Raw genomic sequence first — 16,573 nt, 5'->3', positions numbered from 1 at the left:
GATTGGTGTTAATTCATTTTTAAATGTTTGATAGAATTCAGCAGTGTAGCCATTGAGTTCAGGGCTTTCCTTTGTTGGGAGGTTTTTGATTACAAATTCAATCTTCTTACTCATTATTGGTGTGTTAAATTTTTTTTTTAATTTTTCATGATTCAGTGTTGGTAGGTTGTATGTTTCCAGGAATTTGTCTATTTCTTCTATGTTATTCGGTATGTTAGTTTATAATTGTTCATAGAATAGACATATCTTGGAGATATTGCAGGTTTGGTCCAGGCCACTGCAATAAAGTAACTCACCTGAAATTTTCCTAATGCATATAAAAGTTATGTTTATACTATACTATAGGCTATTAAGCATGCATTAACACGTTTTAAAATGTGCATATCTTAATTTAAAAATAACGCTGTTGGAAAAATGGTGCTGATAGATTTGCTTGACGCAGGGTTGCCACAAACTTTCAATTTGTAAAAAACACGATATATGTGAAGCACAATAAAGTGAAGTGCAATAAAAAGAGGCATGCCTGTAGTCACTTATGATCCTTTTTATTTTCATGGCATCAGTTGTAATGTCTCTTATTTAATTTTCTTTCTTTATCTGAGTCTTTTCCCTTAGTCTACTAAAGGTCAATTTTGTTTATTTTTTCAGCTCTAATTTTTATTATTTCTTTCCTTCTGCAAACTTTGGACCTAGTTTGTTGTTCTTTTTTCTAGTTCTTTAAGGTGTAAAGTCAGATTGTTTGAGCTCTTTCTTCTTTTTAATATAGGCATTTATCACTATAAACTTCCTTTTTAGAATTGTTTTGTTGCATTCTGTAAGTTTTGACACGTTGTATTTTTATTATAATTTGTCTGAAGATATTTTCTAATTTCCCTTTTGATTTCTTCTTTGGCCCTTGGTTGTTCAAGAGTGTGTTGTTTAATTTCCACATATTTGGGGATTTTCCAATTTCCTGTTAATTTCTAGTTTCATTCTGTTGGAATCAGAAAGGATACTTGGTATGATTTCAGTATTTTTAAAGTTAAGTTTTGTTTTGTAACATAACATATAACCTAACCTGGAAAATGGTCTCTGTACACTAAAAGAATGCATATGCTGCTCTGTTGGGCAGATTGATATGTATATGTTTGCTAGGTCTACATTTTTCAGGTCATTTTTTATCTGGATGTTATATCCATTATTGATAGTGCAATATTAAATTTCTCTGGTATTATTGTGTTGCTATCTATATCTCCTTTTAGTCTGTTCATATTCACTTTATATATTTGTGTGCTCTGATGTTGTTTGCATATATACATATTTTAATTGTTATATCTTCTTGGTTAGTTAATCGTTTTACTGTGATACTTTTTTGTCCTTCTTTGCCTCTTTTGACAGTTTTTGATATCAAGTCTATTTTGTCTGATATAAATGTGGCCACCCATGTGCTCTTTTGGTTACTGTTTGCATAAAATGTCTTTTTCCATCTCTTCAGTTTCAGCCTGAGTTTGTCTTTAAAAATAAAGTGAGTTTTTTTAGACAGCATGTATTTGGGTCTCTAAAAAAAATCCATTCAGCCGTTCTATATCTTTTGAGGACTTTAATCCATTTAAATTTAAAGTAATTATTGAAAAGGAAGAACTTACTATTGCCATTTTGTTCATTGTTTTCTGTTTATCTTGCAGCCTTTTTTGTCTCTTGCTGTCTTCCTTCATGTTTTATTGATTTTTGTGTAGTGACATGTTTTGATTCCTTTCTTATTTTCATTTGTGTATCATCTATAGGCATTTTCTTTATGATCACTATAGGCTTACATAAAATGTGACAATCTCTTTTCAGTTGATAAAAATTTAGCTTCAGTTACACACACAACTCTACACTTTACTTCCCCTCCACTTTATGTTATTGATGTCACAAGATACATCTTTTTACATTGTATATCCATTAGCATCTTTTTATAGTTATTTTTATACTTTTATCTCTTAATTTCTATGCCAGAATTAAAGCAAGTTATGTACTATAGCTAACAGTATTATAGTATTCTGTATTTGTTTATATATTTAACTTTACCAGTGACTTTATAAATAAGAATGCTATTGTGTTGCTGTTTATTGTCTTTTAATTTCAACTTAAAAGACCCTGTTTAGAATTTCTTGTAAAGGCAGATCTAATGGTGATATAGTCTCCAGCTTTTGTTTATGTGGGAAAGTCTTTATTTCTCCTTTGTTTATGAAGGATAATATGCCAGATATTATATTATTGGTTGGCAGTATTTTTCTTTCAGTACTTTCAATATAGGGCTTCACTGGTGGCTCAGCAGTAAAAAATTGACCTGCAATGCAGGAGAGGTAGGTTCAGTCCCTGGGTCGGAAAGATCCCCTGAAGAAGGAAATGGCAACCCACTCCAGTATTTTCGCCTGGGAAATCTCATGGACAGAGGAGCCTGACAAGCTACAGTCCATGAGGTCACAAGAGTCAGACATAACTAGGTGACTAAATTCTGTAAAGCAATTATCCTTCAATTATAAAAAATTAAAAACAACTTTCGATATATCATCCGTCTCCCTTCTGACCTGCAAAGATTCTGCTGAGAGACCCACTAATGGGAATTCTATTATATATGACAAGTTTCTCTCTCTCTCTCTCTCTCTCTTTGAGCTTGACTTTTTATTTAGATTCCACGTGTAAGTGATACCATACAGTATTTTTCTTTGTCTGGTTTATTTCACTTTAGCATTATGCCCTTAATGTCCATCCATTTTGTTGCATATGGCAGGATTTCTTTTTCTCATGGCTGATTAGTGTGTGTGTATATATATATATACAACTCAATAGCAAAAAAAGAGCCAAACAATCTGATTTAAAAATGGGCTGAAATGTTATATAGATATAGATATAAAACAGCTTCTTTATCCATTCATCTACCCATGAAAACTTAGGTTGTTTTCGTATTTTGGCCATTGTAAATAGTGCTGCTATACTGGGGTGAATGTATCTTTTCTAAATTGAGTTTTTTTGTTTTGTTTTTGGATATATACCCAGAAGTGAAATTACTGGGTCATATGGTAGATATATTTTTAATTTTTGAGGAACCCCTATACTGTTTTACATAGTAGCTGCACCAATTTACATTCCCACCAATAGTGAACAAGGGTTCCCTTTCTTCTACATCCTTTCCAATACTTGTCATCTCTTGTCTTTTTGATAATAACCATCCTAGCAGGCATGAGTAGTATTTCATTATTGTTTTGATTTGTATTTCCCTGATGATTTGTGATACTGAGCACCTTTTTATATACCTGTTGGTCATTTGTATGTTTTCTTTGGAAAAATGTCTTTTCAGTTCTTCAACCCATTTTTAAATCAGATTTTTTTTTTGCTATTGAGTTTAGTTCTTTACATATTATGAATATTGCCCCTTAAAGGATTATGACTTGCAAATATTTTCTCCTATTCCATAGGTTGCCTTTCTTTCTATTGATAGTTTCCTTTACTTGTTCAGAAGTTTCTGAGTTTGATATAGTCCCACTTACTTATTTTTTCTTCTTTTGTTTGTGCTTTCTGTGAGTACTCGAGGCTTTAGTTTTTTTCTAGTTTCTTTGTTTTTTCCCCTCCCTCTGTATCTTTGTGTTTCTTAAGAATTTCTTCACAGAGTCTATATCTTGCAGCTTTCTCAGCTGTAATCCACCATTGTTATATTGGAGCCATGTTGATGTGGTTGGTATAAGGTGTAATGGAGGGGATGCATTCTATAATATTATGGATAAATTTTACTTATGTAATAGACCAGTGTCCCTGACCTCTGATCTGTAGAAATGTTTCTTAGACTTTTTTCCTCCTCTTACTTATGAGAGGACAATTAGAGAGGGTCAGATAAGTCTCTGACAACATAGTTTCCTTCGGAGAGCAAGCCTTTGTTACGGAGAATGTTCTGGGAGCATTTCAGTACGGTCACTTTTCTCTCCCCTTCTCTGAAACACAAAGGGATTTTTCTCTGATTTTCTCTGTGAGAGCCTGCTTGGGTTAATGGATACAAAACACACAAAAGTTTTGGGCTCCCTAAGACTGGATCCTTGGGAATTTTTAATTGTCAAGCCAGTTCCATGCTCAGACTCTTGCAGTGTATCAAAAGTACCAGTGGCTTCTCCTCAGGGAAGTTGATCTTGGTTTTAATTCTTTGTGTTTGACTGTCTTTCTAGATTTTGGGCTGGTGGCTTTCCCTGTGATCTCAATTCTCAGTGGATCTAAGAAAAGTAATTGATTTTCAGTTTGTTCAGTGTTTTTCTTGTTGTGAGAATGGTAATGATAACTTCTAAGCTCTTTGGATGTCAGAGCCGAAACCCAATTTCCTTTAATGATTTTTAAAATTATTTTGTTTTTTAACCAGTTTGCTTAACTTGTATTTAGTAAATGTATAGAGTTGTACAACCATCACCACAATTCAAAATCATTTCTGTCACAGCAGATCCCTCATGCCCATCTGAGTCAATCTCTTCTCCCACCCCATAAATTATTTTTTTAGTGTTTGCTTTGAGGCTTTTCATATACATCTTGCCTGAATCTGCTTCATAGTAACAGTAACTTAATTCTGGGGAGATATAAAAATGTTGCTCCTAGTATAGCTCTATTTCTACTTCCTTTTCTTTTTCGCTACTTCCCTTTTTGAGCTACTTTTGTTATGCCTATCATGTCTATATGTTATAAACCCAATAATACATTCCCATAATTATTATTAGTATAATAATTTTCTGTCTATTAATGAAACTGAGAGAAGAATGAGGAATAAGGATATATGTATAGTATTTGTTATTTTCCATTTGTGTGAGGTGATACCTCATTTCAGTTTTGTCTTGCATTCCTCAAATAATTAGTGATGTTGAGCATCTTTTCATGTGCTTATTGGCCATCTGTGTGTCTTTTTCAGAGAAATGTCTACTTATTTGACAAAAATGTCAAATCTATTTTTGGATTGGATAGATTTTTTGATATAGAGTTGTATGAGCTGTTTGTATATTTTAGAAATTAAGCCCTTGTCAGTCACATGGTTTGCAAACATTTTCTCCCATTCTGTGGGTTGTCTTTTCTTTTTGTTAATGGTTTCCTCTGCTGTTCAAAAGCTTAAAAGTTTGGTTAGGTCCCATTTGTTTATTTTTGCTTTTATTTCTATTGCCTTGGGAGATTGACCTAAGAAAACATTGGTACAATTTATGTCAGAGAATGTTTTGCCTATGTTCTCTTATAGGAGTTTTATGGTGTCCTGTATTATATTTAAGTCTTTAAGCCATATAGACTTATCTTTGTGTATGGTATAAGGAAGTGTTCTAACTTCATTGATTTCCATGTGGCTATCCAGCTTTCCCATACCATTTGCTGAAGAAACTGACTTTCCCCCATTTTATACTCTTGCCTCCTTTGTCAAAGATTAATTGACCGTAGGTATCTGGGTTTATTTCTGGGGTCTCATTCTAGGGATAGTTTTTTGAGACCAGTGTTTGAAGTTTCTTCTGGCCCGCCTTAGTTGTCTCTTTCCCTGGATCTCTCTAGCAGCCTAGCTGGCCTCTTGTGTAGCTTGTTGCTCTTAATTAAGAGGACCAGCCTCCTTTCAGTTTTTGTTGTTGTTCATTCACTGAGTCATGTCCAACTCTTTGTGACCCTATGGACTGCAGCACTCCAGGCTCCTTTGTCCTCCACTGTCTCTCAGAGTTTTCTCAAATTCATGTCCATTGAGTCGGTGGTGCTACCTAAGCATCTCATCCTCTCTTGCCCCCTTCTCCTCCTGCCTTCAATCTTTCCCAGCATCCGGGTCTTTTCCAATGAGTCAGTTCATCAGGTGGCCAAAGTATTGGAGCTTCAGCTTCAGCATCAGTCCTTCCAATGAATATTCAGAATTTATTTCCTTTAGAATTGACTGGTTGGATCTCCTTGCAGTCCAAGGGACTCTCAAGTCTTCTCCAGCACCACAGTTCAAAAGCATCAATTCTTCACCACTCAGCTTTCTTTATGGTCCAACTCTCACATCCATACATGACTACTGGAAAAACTATAGCTTTGACTCTCTATATATATATCTTTGTAGGCAAAGTGATATCTCTGCTTTTTAATATACTGTCTAGGTTTGTCATAGCTTTTCTTCCAAGGACCAAGTGTCTTAATTGCATGACTGCAGTTACCGTCCGCAGTGATTTTGGAGCCCAAGAAAGTAAAATCTGCCAGTTTCCATTTTTTCCCCATTTATTTGCCATGAGGTCATGGGACTGGATGCCATGATCTTAGTTTTTTTTAATGTTGAGTTTCAAGTCAACTTTTTCACTCTTCTTTCACCATCATCAAGAAGTTCTTCAGTTCCTCTTCACTTTCTGCCATTAGAGTGGTATCATCTGCATATCTGAGGTTGCTGATATTTCTCCCAGCAATCTTGATTCCAGCTTCTGATTCATTCAGCTCAGCATTTCACATGATGTATTCTGGATATAAGTTAAATAAGCAGGATGACTATATAAAGGCTTGTTGTACTCCTTTTGCAGTTTTGAACCAGTCAGTTGTTCCACGTCCATTTCTAACTGTTGCTTCTCGTACTGCATACGAACTTCTGAGGAGACAGGTAAGGTGGCTAGTACTCCCATCTCTTTAAGAATTTTACACAGTTTGTTGTGATCCACAGAGTCAAAGGCTTTAGCATAGTCAGTGAAGCAGAAGTAGATGTTTTTCTGGAATTCCCTTGCTTTCTCCATGTTCCAACGAATGCTGGCAATTTGCTCTCTGGTTCCTCTGCCTCTTCAAAACCCAGCTTGTACATCTGGAAGTTCTTGGTTCACATGCTCCTGAAGCCTGGCTTGAAGGATTTTGAGTATAACCTTGCTAGCATGTGAAATGAACTCAACTGTATGGTAGTTTGAACATTCTCTGGCATTGCCTTTCTTTGGGATTGGAATGAAAACTGACCTTTTCCAGTCCCTGAAGCGACTTAGCAGCAGCAGCAGCAGCAGCAGCCACCACTGAGTTTTCCAAATTTGCTGACATATTGAGTGCAGCACTTTAACAGCATCATCTTATAGGATTTTAAATAGCTCAACTGGAATCCCATCACCTCCAGCAGCTTTGTTTGTAGCGATGCTTCCTAAGGCCCACTTGACTCCACACTCCAGGATGTCTGGCTCTAGGAGTGACCACACCATCATGGTTATCTGGGTCATTAAGACCTTTTTTGTGTAGTTCTTCTGTATATTCCTTCTACCTCTTCTTATTCTCTTCTGCTTCTGTTAGGTCCTTGCTGTTAAATCCTAAACTTTTTCCCACTTTTATATTGTCTCAGTTTACAGTTCTGCTACTTAAAGCTGTGTTATCCAGGGTGATTCACTTCACTTTTTAGAAATTTAATTGATTAATTTTAATTGGAGGCTAATTGCACCCAATATTGTGGTGATTTTTGCCATACATTGACATGAATCAGCCATGGGTGTACCTGTGTCCCCCTGACCTGAACCCCCACTCCCACCTCCCTCCCCATCCCATCCTTCTGGGTTGTCCCAGCGCACTGGCTTTGAGTACCCTGTTTCATGCATCAAACTTGGACTGGTCATCTATTTCACATATGTTTCACATACAAGTTTCAATGCTATTCTCTCAAATCATCTCACCCTTGCCTTTTCCCACAGAGTCGAAAGTCTGTTCTTTGTATCTGTGTCTCTTGTTGTCCACATATAGAGTCATCGTTACCATCTTTCTAAATTCCACATATATGCGTTAATATACTGTATTGGTGTTTTTCTTTCTGACTTACTTCACTCTGTGTAATAGGCTCCAGTTTCATCCAGCTCTTTAGAACTGACTCAAATGCATTCTTTTTAATAGCTGAGTAATATTCCATTGTGTATATGTACCACAACTTTCTTATCCATTTATCTGCCAGTGGACATCTAGGTTGCTTCCATGTTCTAGCTATTGTAAACAGGATTCACTTCACTTTTAAACCTTAGTTTACTCACTTGTAAAGTGAAAATTAAGCCACCTACCTTGCCAGGTTGGTGTGAGAAGTCAATGAAACAGTGTGCATAAAGTACCCGGCAAGGTAGCTGCTGTCACTCCTCATTTGTACTTTATTCATCTTCTACCAGCTACTTGTTGTTTTTTAGAAAAAAAAATCATGCAATATTTCAAGCACACAAAGAGCAGAGAGAAAATAAAGTACACCCACATTCCCACCATTCAGCTTGAGAAACAAATTATAGCGGCAGTTGGAGTCCTGTGCACACTTTCCAATATTTCCTGCTCCTCCTTTGCTCCCTTGCCCAAGGGAACGCCAGTCTTGAATTTGTTTTCATTATTTCCAGGAATATTTTCATACTTTACTACTTATCTTCAATAAAGACAAAATGATTCAGAGGCATTTTTCCTGTGATGGATACTTAAACATCCTGTGTAGACAGGGTAAATTTCTTAATACTTATCCCCATCATGTTAGCTTGCCATTTATACGAGTACATATTCTCTTTTTTCTGATCCAAGAATAGCAATCCTGAATAAATACCAGAAAGAAATGGTGTACCTCAGATGGCAGATTTTTGTAGTGTTTAGAGAATTTTCTGTCTTTAAAAAATTATTTATATTTATTTATTATTGTTTTTATTGGAGTATAGTTGTTTTACAACGTTGTGTTAGTTTCTGCTGTACAACAAAGTGAATCAAGTACATGTAAATATATAGCCCCTATTTTTTGGATTTCCTTCCCATAGAGGCCATTGCAGAGTATTGAATAGAGTTCCCTGTGCTATATAGTAGGTTCTCATTAGTCATCTATTTTATGCATAGTATCAGTAGTGTATATGTGTCAATGCCAGCCTCCCAGTTCATCCCACCCATCACTCCCCTGTTGGTGCCCATTTGTTTGTTCTCTTTATCTGTCTCTAGTTCTGCTTTACAAATAAGTTCATCTGTATCATTTTTCTAGATTTAACATATAAGCAATATTATATGATACAGTAAGTCCCCTACATACAAACACCTTCCATTCTGAAAATACATTTGTAAGTCCAATTTGTTCATAAATCGAACAAAGTTAGCCTAGGTACCCAACTAACACAATCAGCTATAGAGTACTGTACTGTAGTAGGTTTATAATACATTTCACACAATACATAAAATACAAACACAAAAAATAAAAACATTTTAAGTCTTATAGTACAGTACTCTGAAAAGCACAATAGTACAGTACGACAGCTGGCATACAGGAGCTGGCATCGAGTGAACAGGCAAGATGAGTTCCTGGCTGGAGGACGAAGAGGAGGCGGGAGATGGTAGAGCAATAGGAGACGGAGGGCAAGCTGCAGTTTCACTCATGCCTGATGTTGATGGCACAGGTTCTGGATCCTTGATGGATTTAACTCTATCCACCCTCTTGAAAAAACAATCCAGTGATGTCTGGCTAGCAGCTCTTTTTTCCTCTCGTCAGAGATGCCGCGGTAGCACTGGATTGCAGTCTGAACAGCTGCTGCAACCTTTGTCTACTGTTCTGCGTTTGGGTCCTGTGACTAACAGAGCCTCTTCAAATAAAGAAAATCCCCTTGCCTTTTCCTGCGTCGTGAAATTATTCAGTTCTGCAGTTATTTCTGCTTCCTCTTGTCTCCCTTCATCCTTTCTCTTGGCCCGCATTTCCAACAGGTCTTCATTAGTAAGCTCCACGTTCGCATCTTTGAAAGTTCACAACTGAAGAATTTTCTGTTGTATTTCTGTGTGCTAAAATGCTTCTGAGTCTGTATTTATCCATGTTAGGAGTTTAAAATATAAATAACAGTAGAGATTCCTTCAAACATTATGATTTAAAATTTGTTCCACAGTTAATATAAAGATTCTCAACTTTGGGAGGAAAATTACTGTATCTTATTGGCTTGATTTTGGTTAATGATTTTTTTCATTGAAGTATAGTTATTTACAATATTCCATGTTTACAGCAAAGTGATTCAGCATATATACGTGTGTGTGTGTGTGTGTGTGCACGCATGCGCATGTGTGCTAAGTCACCTCAGTCATGTCCAATTCTGTGCAACCCTATGGACTGTAGCCTGGCAGGCACTTCTGTCCATGGGATTCTCCACGCAACAATATTGAAGTGGGTTGCTATGCCCTCCTCCAGGGGATCTTCCTGACCAAGTGATCGAACCTGCAGTCTCTTACGTCTCCTGCATTGGGAGACAGCTTCTTTACCACTTGGGGCACCTGGGAAGCCTTTTATATATATATATAGTTTTTTTAATTCTTTTTCATTATAGGTTATTACAAGATATTGAATATAGTTCCCTGTGCTATATCATAGCTCCTTGTTTATCTATTTTACATGTGGTTAAGGAAATGGCAGCCCGCTCCAGTACTCTTGTCTGGAAAATTCCATGGGCTGAGGAGCCTGGTAGGCTACAGTCCGTGGGATCATGAAGAGTTGGACACGACTGAGCAACTTGAGTTCAGTGATTTTTTTTGAGAATTTTATAATATCCCTTGAATTGATGGAAGACCTAACTGGAGTCCAATAGAACTGAATTTTTATTTTAGTAACTTATTTACATGTAAGGAATGAAAATTAAAATACTTGGGGTTATCCTCAATGGTGTTTCTAGTATAATCTCAGCTATATTTTTAGGCATCCTGTGGTAATTTATGCTGACATACTAGAGGCAAAGCATAGTTGAATGAAAATTCAGATTAAAATCCTGTTTTACATGAAGGTTTCAGCTGAAATAGGGACATTGTTTTATTTCGGCTAAAGCTGTAGATATTTAGCAGCTGGACAATCACACGGGCTTCCCTTGTGGTTTAGCTAGTAAAGAATCCGTGGAGACCTGAGTCAGATTCCTGGGTTGGGAAGATGCCCTGAAGGAAAAGGCTACCCACTCCAGTATTCTGGCCTGGAGAATTTCATGGACTATGTAGTCCGCTGGGTCGCAAAGAGTCACAACTGAGCGACTTTCAGTTTCACTCGCTTATCACCGAGTCAGAGCAAGCCAGTCAGGTGAACATCTTTCTTTCTGCCGGCAGGTGGCAGTGGCATACTAGAAATGTTTATGACGATTGGCACTGAGAGCACACAAACAGCTTTAAAATGATATGATCGTGTGTTGGTACCTTGTGAAAAGTACAGTAAGCCATTTTCTGGATTTCGAGATATAAAGCAGACCCCAACCTTGATATGTTCCCCATATTTACATATATTTGAATGACTGCCCCGGTCTTTTGCTCTGCCCTGGGTGAGGTCTTTTGGGATTTCCCCTCTCTCTCCCCTTCTGGCTTCCTATTGTAGCTCTTGTTTCTTTCTGGGAGGTAACTTCACCCTTACAAAAATACCCGCTTCTCTCCCATGCTTCAGTGTGGCATCCATTCTTTTTCACGAGGGAGAGCGACCCGGTGTGAAACGACAGAGTAGGGAGAGAAGAGAGAGCATGGAAGCAGATCTGGACCTCACTTCCGGCTCGACTGCGGCAGCTACCACAAACACCACGTGTCCTTTTCCTCTTGTTAGTTTTATTCACTCTCTTGTTTACCATTGTTGTCAGCAGTGAAGACTTTGAGAAAAGCTCAGAGCTGTGTACTTGCTTCCGGGACATAAAACATAGGGAAAATTCTGAGACTAGATTCTGTTCTGTCTTTGAGGAACCAAGGAAGGGAGCAAGTGAGACTAATCACAAACAAAAAGTGGTGGGGACAGAAAAGAAGCAGGCAGCCTAGGTTCTGGGACTGGATCAGTGAAAAAAGGGCTAAGTGAGATCCACCCAACACAGTGGGAGTGGCATCCCTGGGACTTTCCACTGGCCAGACCCAGCCTCCCAGCTCCTCATGTCTCATCACCACTTTCCCGATTACAGCGATTCTCAAGAAAGGCTGGTGCAAGAGAGTGAGGCCAAAAGGGGGAAAAGCCTGACCCTTTTCTAGCTGCTTTAGATGGAGTTATCATCATTTGAAGTAGAAATCTATGCAGAGATTCTACAGAAACACTGTTAGATGAGATAGTTAAGCCCTGTACTGTTATTATAATGTACAATAATTTTCTTGAGTTTTCCAGCCCAACCCAGAATGTGCCAAAGCCCCATCCACTGTGTGCATTCTGAGAGATAAGGTTATATTGAGTTGCAAACAACATTCACACATTGAAAACTGCTTCTGTTGTATCACATCACAAATACAGAACATGTTAAACTCAAAAGACATTTCAAATAGGCTATATAAAAGTTAAAAGCTGTATTTGAAAGACAGATTGTGTTTTGGTACAGTGATATATATTTGCATATTATATTTGTGTATAATGATATTAATTTGTGCATTAAATTTATTTGGCTATGTAAAATATGTCTTTGAGGATCTATTTATCATAATGGGCAGTGGCTTTAAGATAATTTTGTTCTTTTGTTGCAATAGTCAAATGTTATTTTCCCCCCAATAACCAGTGTTTTATTCTGAGATAGCGATCTCATGTTATATTGGAAAAATTAAAGAAATTCTTTTGTAATATTTGACAAGCCTAGAAGTTAGAATGCTGCATGGAAAGTAGTAAAATACACATTGACATTTGCTTTTAATTGTAACTCTTGTATCAATTTGAGTAGAACATTGAGGATGCGGTAGTTATTTAGTCATGGAAAGGAAAAATAAGACTTGTTTACCAAATTGAAAAGAAGTTAGGAACGCGATTTTCTCAAAATTACATTTCTACTCAAATGCACTCTCCCACTTCGAGTTATTTTCCTAATTATATTTTATATGTGATGATTTTTTTCTAATTTTAAGCCAATCTGACCCAGAGGCAGGCTAACCTAGGTGTTTCCCTAGTGACTTGCATTAAGCACTATTTTTTAAAAAATTTTATTGAAATATAGTTGATTTACAATGTTGTGTTCGTTTCAAGTGTACAGCAAAGTGATTCAGTTATACATATAGAAACATATTCTTTTTCATATTCTTTCCCATTGAGGTTTATCACAGGATATTGAATATAGTGTTGTATAGTAGGACCTTGTTGTTCCTCTGCTTTATATATAGTAGTTTGTATCTGCTAATCCAAACTCCTAATTTATCCTTCCCCCATCCTGTTACCCCTTTAGTAACCAACAGTTCAGTTCAGTTCAGTCACTCAGTCGTGTCCGACTCTTTGTGACCCCATGAATCGCAGCACGCCAGGGCTCCCTGTCCATTACCAACTCCCAGAGTTCACTCAAACTCAAGTTCATCGAGTCAGTGATGCCATCCAGCCATCTCATCCTCTGTCGTCCACTTCTCCTACTGCCCCCAATCCCTCCCAGCATCACAGTCTTTTCCAATGAGTCAACTCTTTGCATGAGGTGGCCAAAGTACTGGAGTTTCAGCTTTAGCATCATTCCTTCCAAAGAACACCCAAGACTGATCTCCTTTAGGATGAACTGATTGGATCTCCTTGCAGTCCAAGGGACTCTCAAGAGTCTTCTCCAACACCACAGTTCAAAAGCATCAATTCTTCGGTGCTCAGTTTTCTTTATAGTCCAACTCACACCCATACATGACCACTGGAAAAACCATAGCCTTGACTAGACGGACCTGTGTTGGCAAAGTAATGTCTCTGCTTTCCAATATGCCGTCTAAGTTGGTCATAACTTTCCTCCCAAGGAGTTAGCGTCTTTTAATTTCATGGCTTAACCATAAGTTTGTTTATTTTCTATGTGAGTCTGTTTTGTAAACAAGGTCATTTGTATTATATTTTAGATTCCACATGTATGTGATATCATATGATATTTGTCTTTCTCTATCCAATTTACTTCACTTAGTACTATAATTTCTAGGTCCAAAGGACTATTTCTTACAGAAGTTCTCCCTGTGTTATTCAAGTCAGCTCAGCCCCCACCCTCCTTTTATTCATGATTTAGACCTCAGATATGGCCCATGCCATTGCTGTGTTCCACATCAAGCATCAGATGGTACTGATTTCCAACAGACTTGGGTATGAACCCCAACTTAGCTATTTACTTGCTTTCACTCACCCTTCCCGAGTCTTATGTTTCTCATCTGTAAAATGAAGATAACACCTGTTTGAAAATGTTGTAGTTAATATTAAACAAGAACAAATGCATGCAAAGACTTAGCATGAAGCAATAGCCTTATAAACCTCAATATTTAGGCTTCACGATTTTAGTAGGAAGTAGGTTTTATCCCTGTTTTACAGATGAGTCAGCTGAGGTTGGTAACTGATCCAGGGTCACCAAATTTGTTTTATGATTTCAAGTCCAGGGCACTTCCATCTCCTTGGCTGCTTCTGGACCAAGACTGCAGAAACTAATAAAACAGGCAGCACTGATGGTTAGGTGTGAGCACTCAGATGAGCTCTAGCTGCCGTGGAGGTAGCAGTTCCCAGTTGTTTTTTCTCTGACAATTCCTTTAATTCTGTGTGATCCAAGGTTTCTGTTTAACAACTGAAACTCCATTCTTTTCTCTCCTGGTCGCAAAAGCTCAGGGAGAGGGAGAGTGTTTATAGTAGGGTTAACCTGCAACCCACCCCACCCCCACCCCTTAGCATGTTATCACTGATAGTGAGTTTCTTTGAACACAATACAACTTATTTCCAACATGCCATAGTCAGAAAGTGCTGTGTAAGATGTATTCTAGGGCGAATAAATAGGTCATTTGGTAGTACAGGGTTCCTTTTGGAGAGTGATGAGAAGATTGGTGGGGTCAGTGGGAGTCTAAAAAGTTAAGAATTGATCTCACAGGCAATTGGAGGTTTTTAAGTAGGAAAGCAGCAGGAGTGAAATGGTGGTCTGCAGGAGGTTTCGGAAGCCAGAAAGCCTGGAAGCCAGGGGATCCACTGAACTATTGAAGTGAACTAGACTGAATGAGATGAAGGCCTGAACCAGGTCAGTGGCAGTGGGAATGGAAAGGAATGAACAGATACAAGAAGGCTTGTGATGGATTGGATATGCATGGGCGAGCAAGGAAGGAGAGGGGTCAAGTGATAAAGCAGATTTCCTTCATTTCTATTTTGCAGAAATGTAAACTATAATGATCTTGCAGCCCTAGGACTCAGAATCCTGATGGAGGAAAGGAGAAAATCTAGAATGTGCTGAAGGGCAGGGAAAACCCAAGGTTACACATTGGCAGGACATGGTTCCTAAGAGGTTTATTTTTTGGCCCCACCACTTGACATGTGGGATCTTAGTTCCCCAACCATGGATGGAACCCATACCCCCTGCCAGGGAAGCTCGGAGTCTTAACCACTGGACTGCCAGGGAATTCCCTACAGTCCTTTATTTTATTTTTGGCCGAGTTATTTGGGTAACCTGCTTCATGTTTTCAGATCCTAGACTAAGTGACTTTGTGATTAGTCGTGGAGACATGCTGTTGTCTGAATTTAGGACTTGATTCTGGAACATTGCAAGTGATGTTCTGGTGATGGAAAGCACTTGGTGAGTTATTCTCTTTGGCATCTCACCAGCCAGTAGATAAATGTTTGCAGTGACTCAGAAAAGACTTTCTGAACCTGACATTGAGATCATCTGATAGATTGTACACCCCATGACTCTGGGTGTAGGCTTCCTTAAGGGTAGAGATTTTTGTTTTCTTCACAGCTGTATTCCCAACAGAAAACAGAGCTTGTCACTTAGTAGATGGTCAATAAATAATTGTTGGATGAGGAAACGAAGCCAGGGGTCACGGGTGCCTGGCTCACCACTATACCCAGTGTTGTGTGCCATGCTGATGGAATTGAGTTGAAATGCGTTGGACAGCATTTGGGCTGGTAACACAAAATTTATTTGGTTTTATATGCTGTGAAATACAGGAAAATCATGTTCAGTCCATAGCTCTTTACATGGAATATTAAGCAATAACAAAACTATATTCGTCCTTTTGCCAGTGATGAGCTGGAACGATTTATGGAAAATCAAGGTGCATCCAGTCCAGGCATCCTCATTTTAACAACAAGCCTCAGCAAACCTTTCATGCGACTGGAAAAGTATGTTACACTCTTGCAAGAGTTGGAACGGCATATGGAGGTAAGGGAAGGTGAACTGTTTTAAGCTCTCATACAAAATATGGGCCTCTGCTATGGAGGCAGCAGCCAGTCCGCCTCCAAACTAGCCTTGGTGAGGAGTTCAGGAAAAATCTTGGTTTCAAAATTTACTTGATCCAGTCTTTCCTCTTCCCAGGCTTTTAGTTTTCCTCTTTATGCAGCAAGATAAGAAGGGGACTTTTTTTTTTTTCTCTGAAGATTTTTAAATTTTTGGACTTATTTTTATTAATTTTTTCTAGCTTTGTTTTTGAGGTATGACTGACCAATAAAAACTGTATACATTTAGATTGTATAACGTGACTTTTAAAAGGTGTATAATGTGATTATTCATTATACACGTACTTTGTGAAATGATAACCATACAATCAAGTTAATTAGCACATCCACTTTTTTTGTGTGAGAACGTTTTATGTCTTTTTTTTTTTTAGCAACTTTCAAGTATACAATTCAGTGTTGTTAACTATAGTCACCATGTTGTACATTAGATCCCCCAGATTTACTCATCTAAAAACTGAAAGATACTCCTTCTTTGTTATTAAATATTCATGGTTATTCTCCCTCCCCTCCCTTCTCCCAGCC

At 37.9% G+C, this 16,573-nt stretch overlaps 1 protein-coding gene across 5 annotated transcripts in view; it reads left to right on the top strand.

Annotated features, from left to right (window-relative positions):
- The window catches only part of ARHGEF6 (Rac/Cdc42 guanine nucleotide exchange factor 6), a 116,640-nt gene that overhangs the window by 76,365 nt on the left and 23,702 nt on the right, over positions 1-16,573 (top strand). For all 5 annotated transcript variants that reach the window (XM_068962593.1, XM_068962592.1, XM_068962591.1 and 2 more), the window contains one exon: positions 15,839-15,977. In XM_068962593.1, the coding sequence (XP_068818694.1) occupies positions 15,839-15,977 (139 nt within the window). The remainder of the gene's footprint in view (positions 1-15,838; positions 15,978-16,573) is intronic.

This window comes from Capricornis sumatraensis, chromosome X (genome assembly GCF_032405125.1).
Source record: "Capricornis sumatraensis isolate serow.1 chromosome X, serow.2, whole genome shotgun sequence".
Lineage (NCBI taxonomy): Eukaryota > Metazoa > Chordata > Mammalia > Artiodactyla > Bovidae > Capricornis > Capricornis sumatraensis.
The sequence above is the reverse complement of the archived record's forward strand: the minus strand, read 5'-3'. Positions and strand labels throughout refer to the sequence as shown.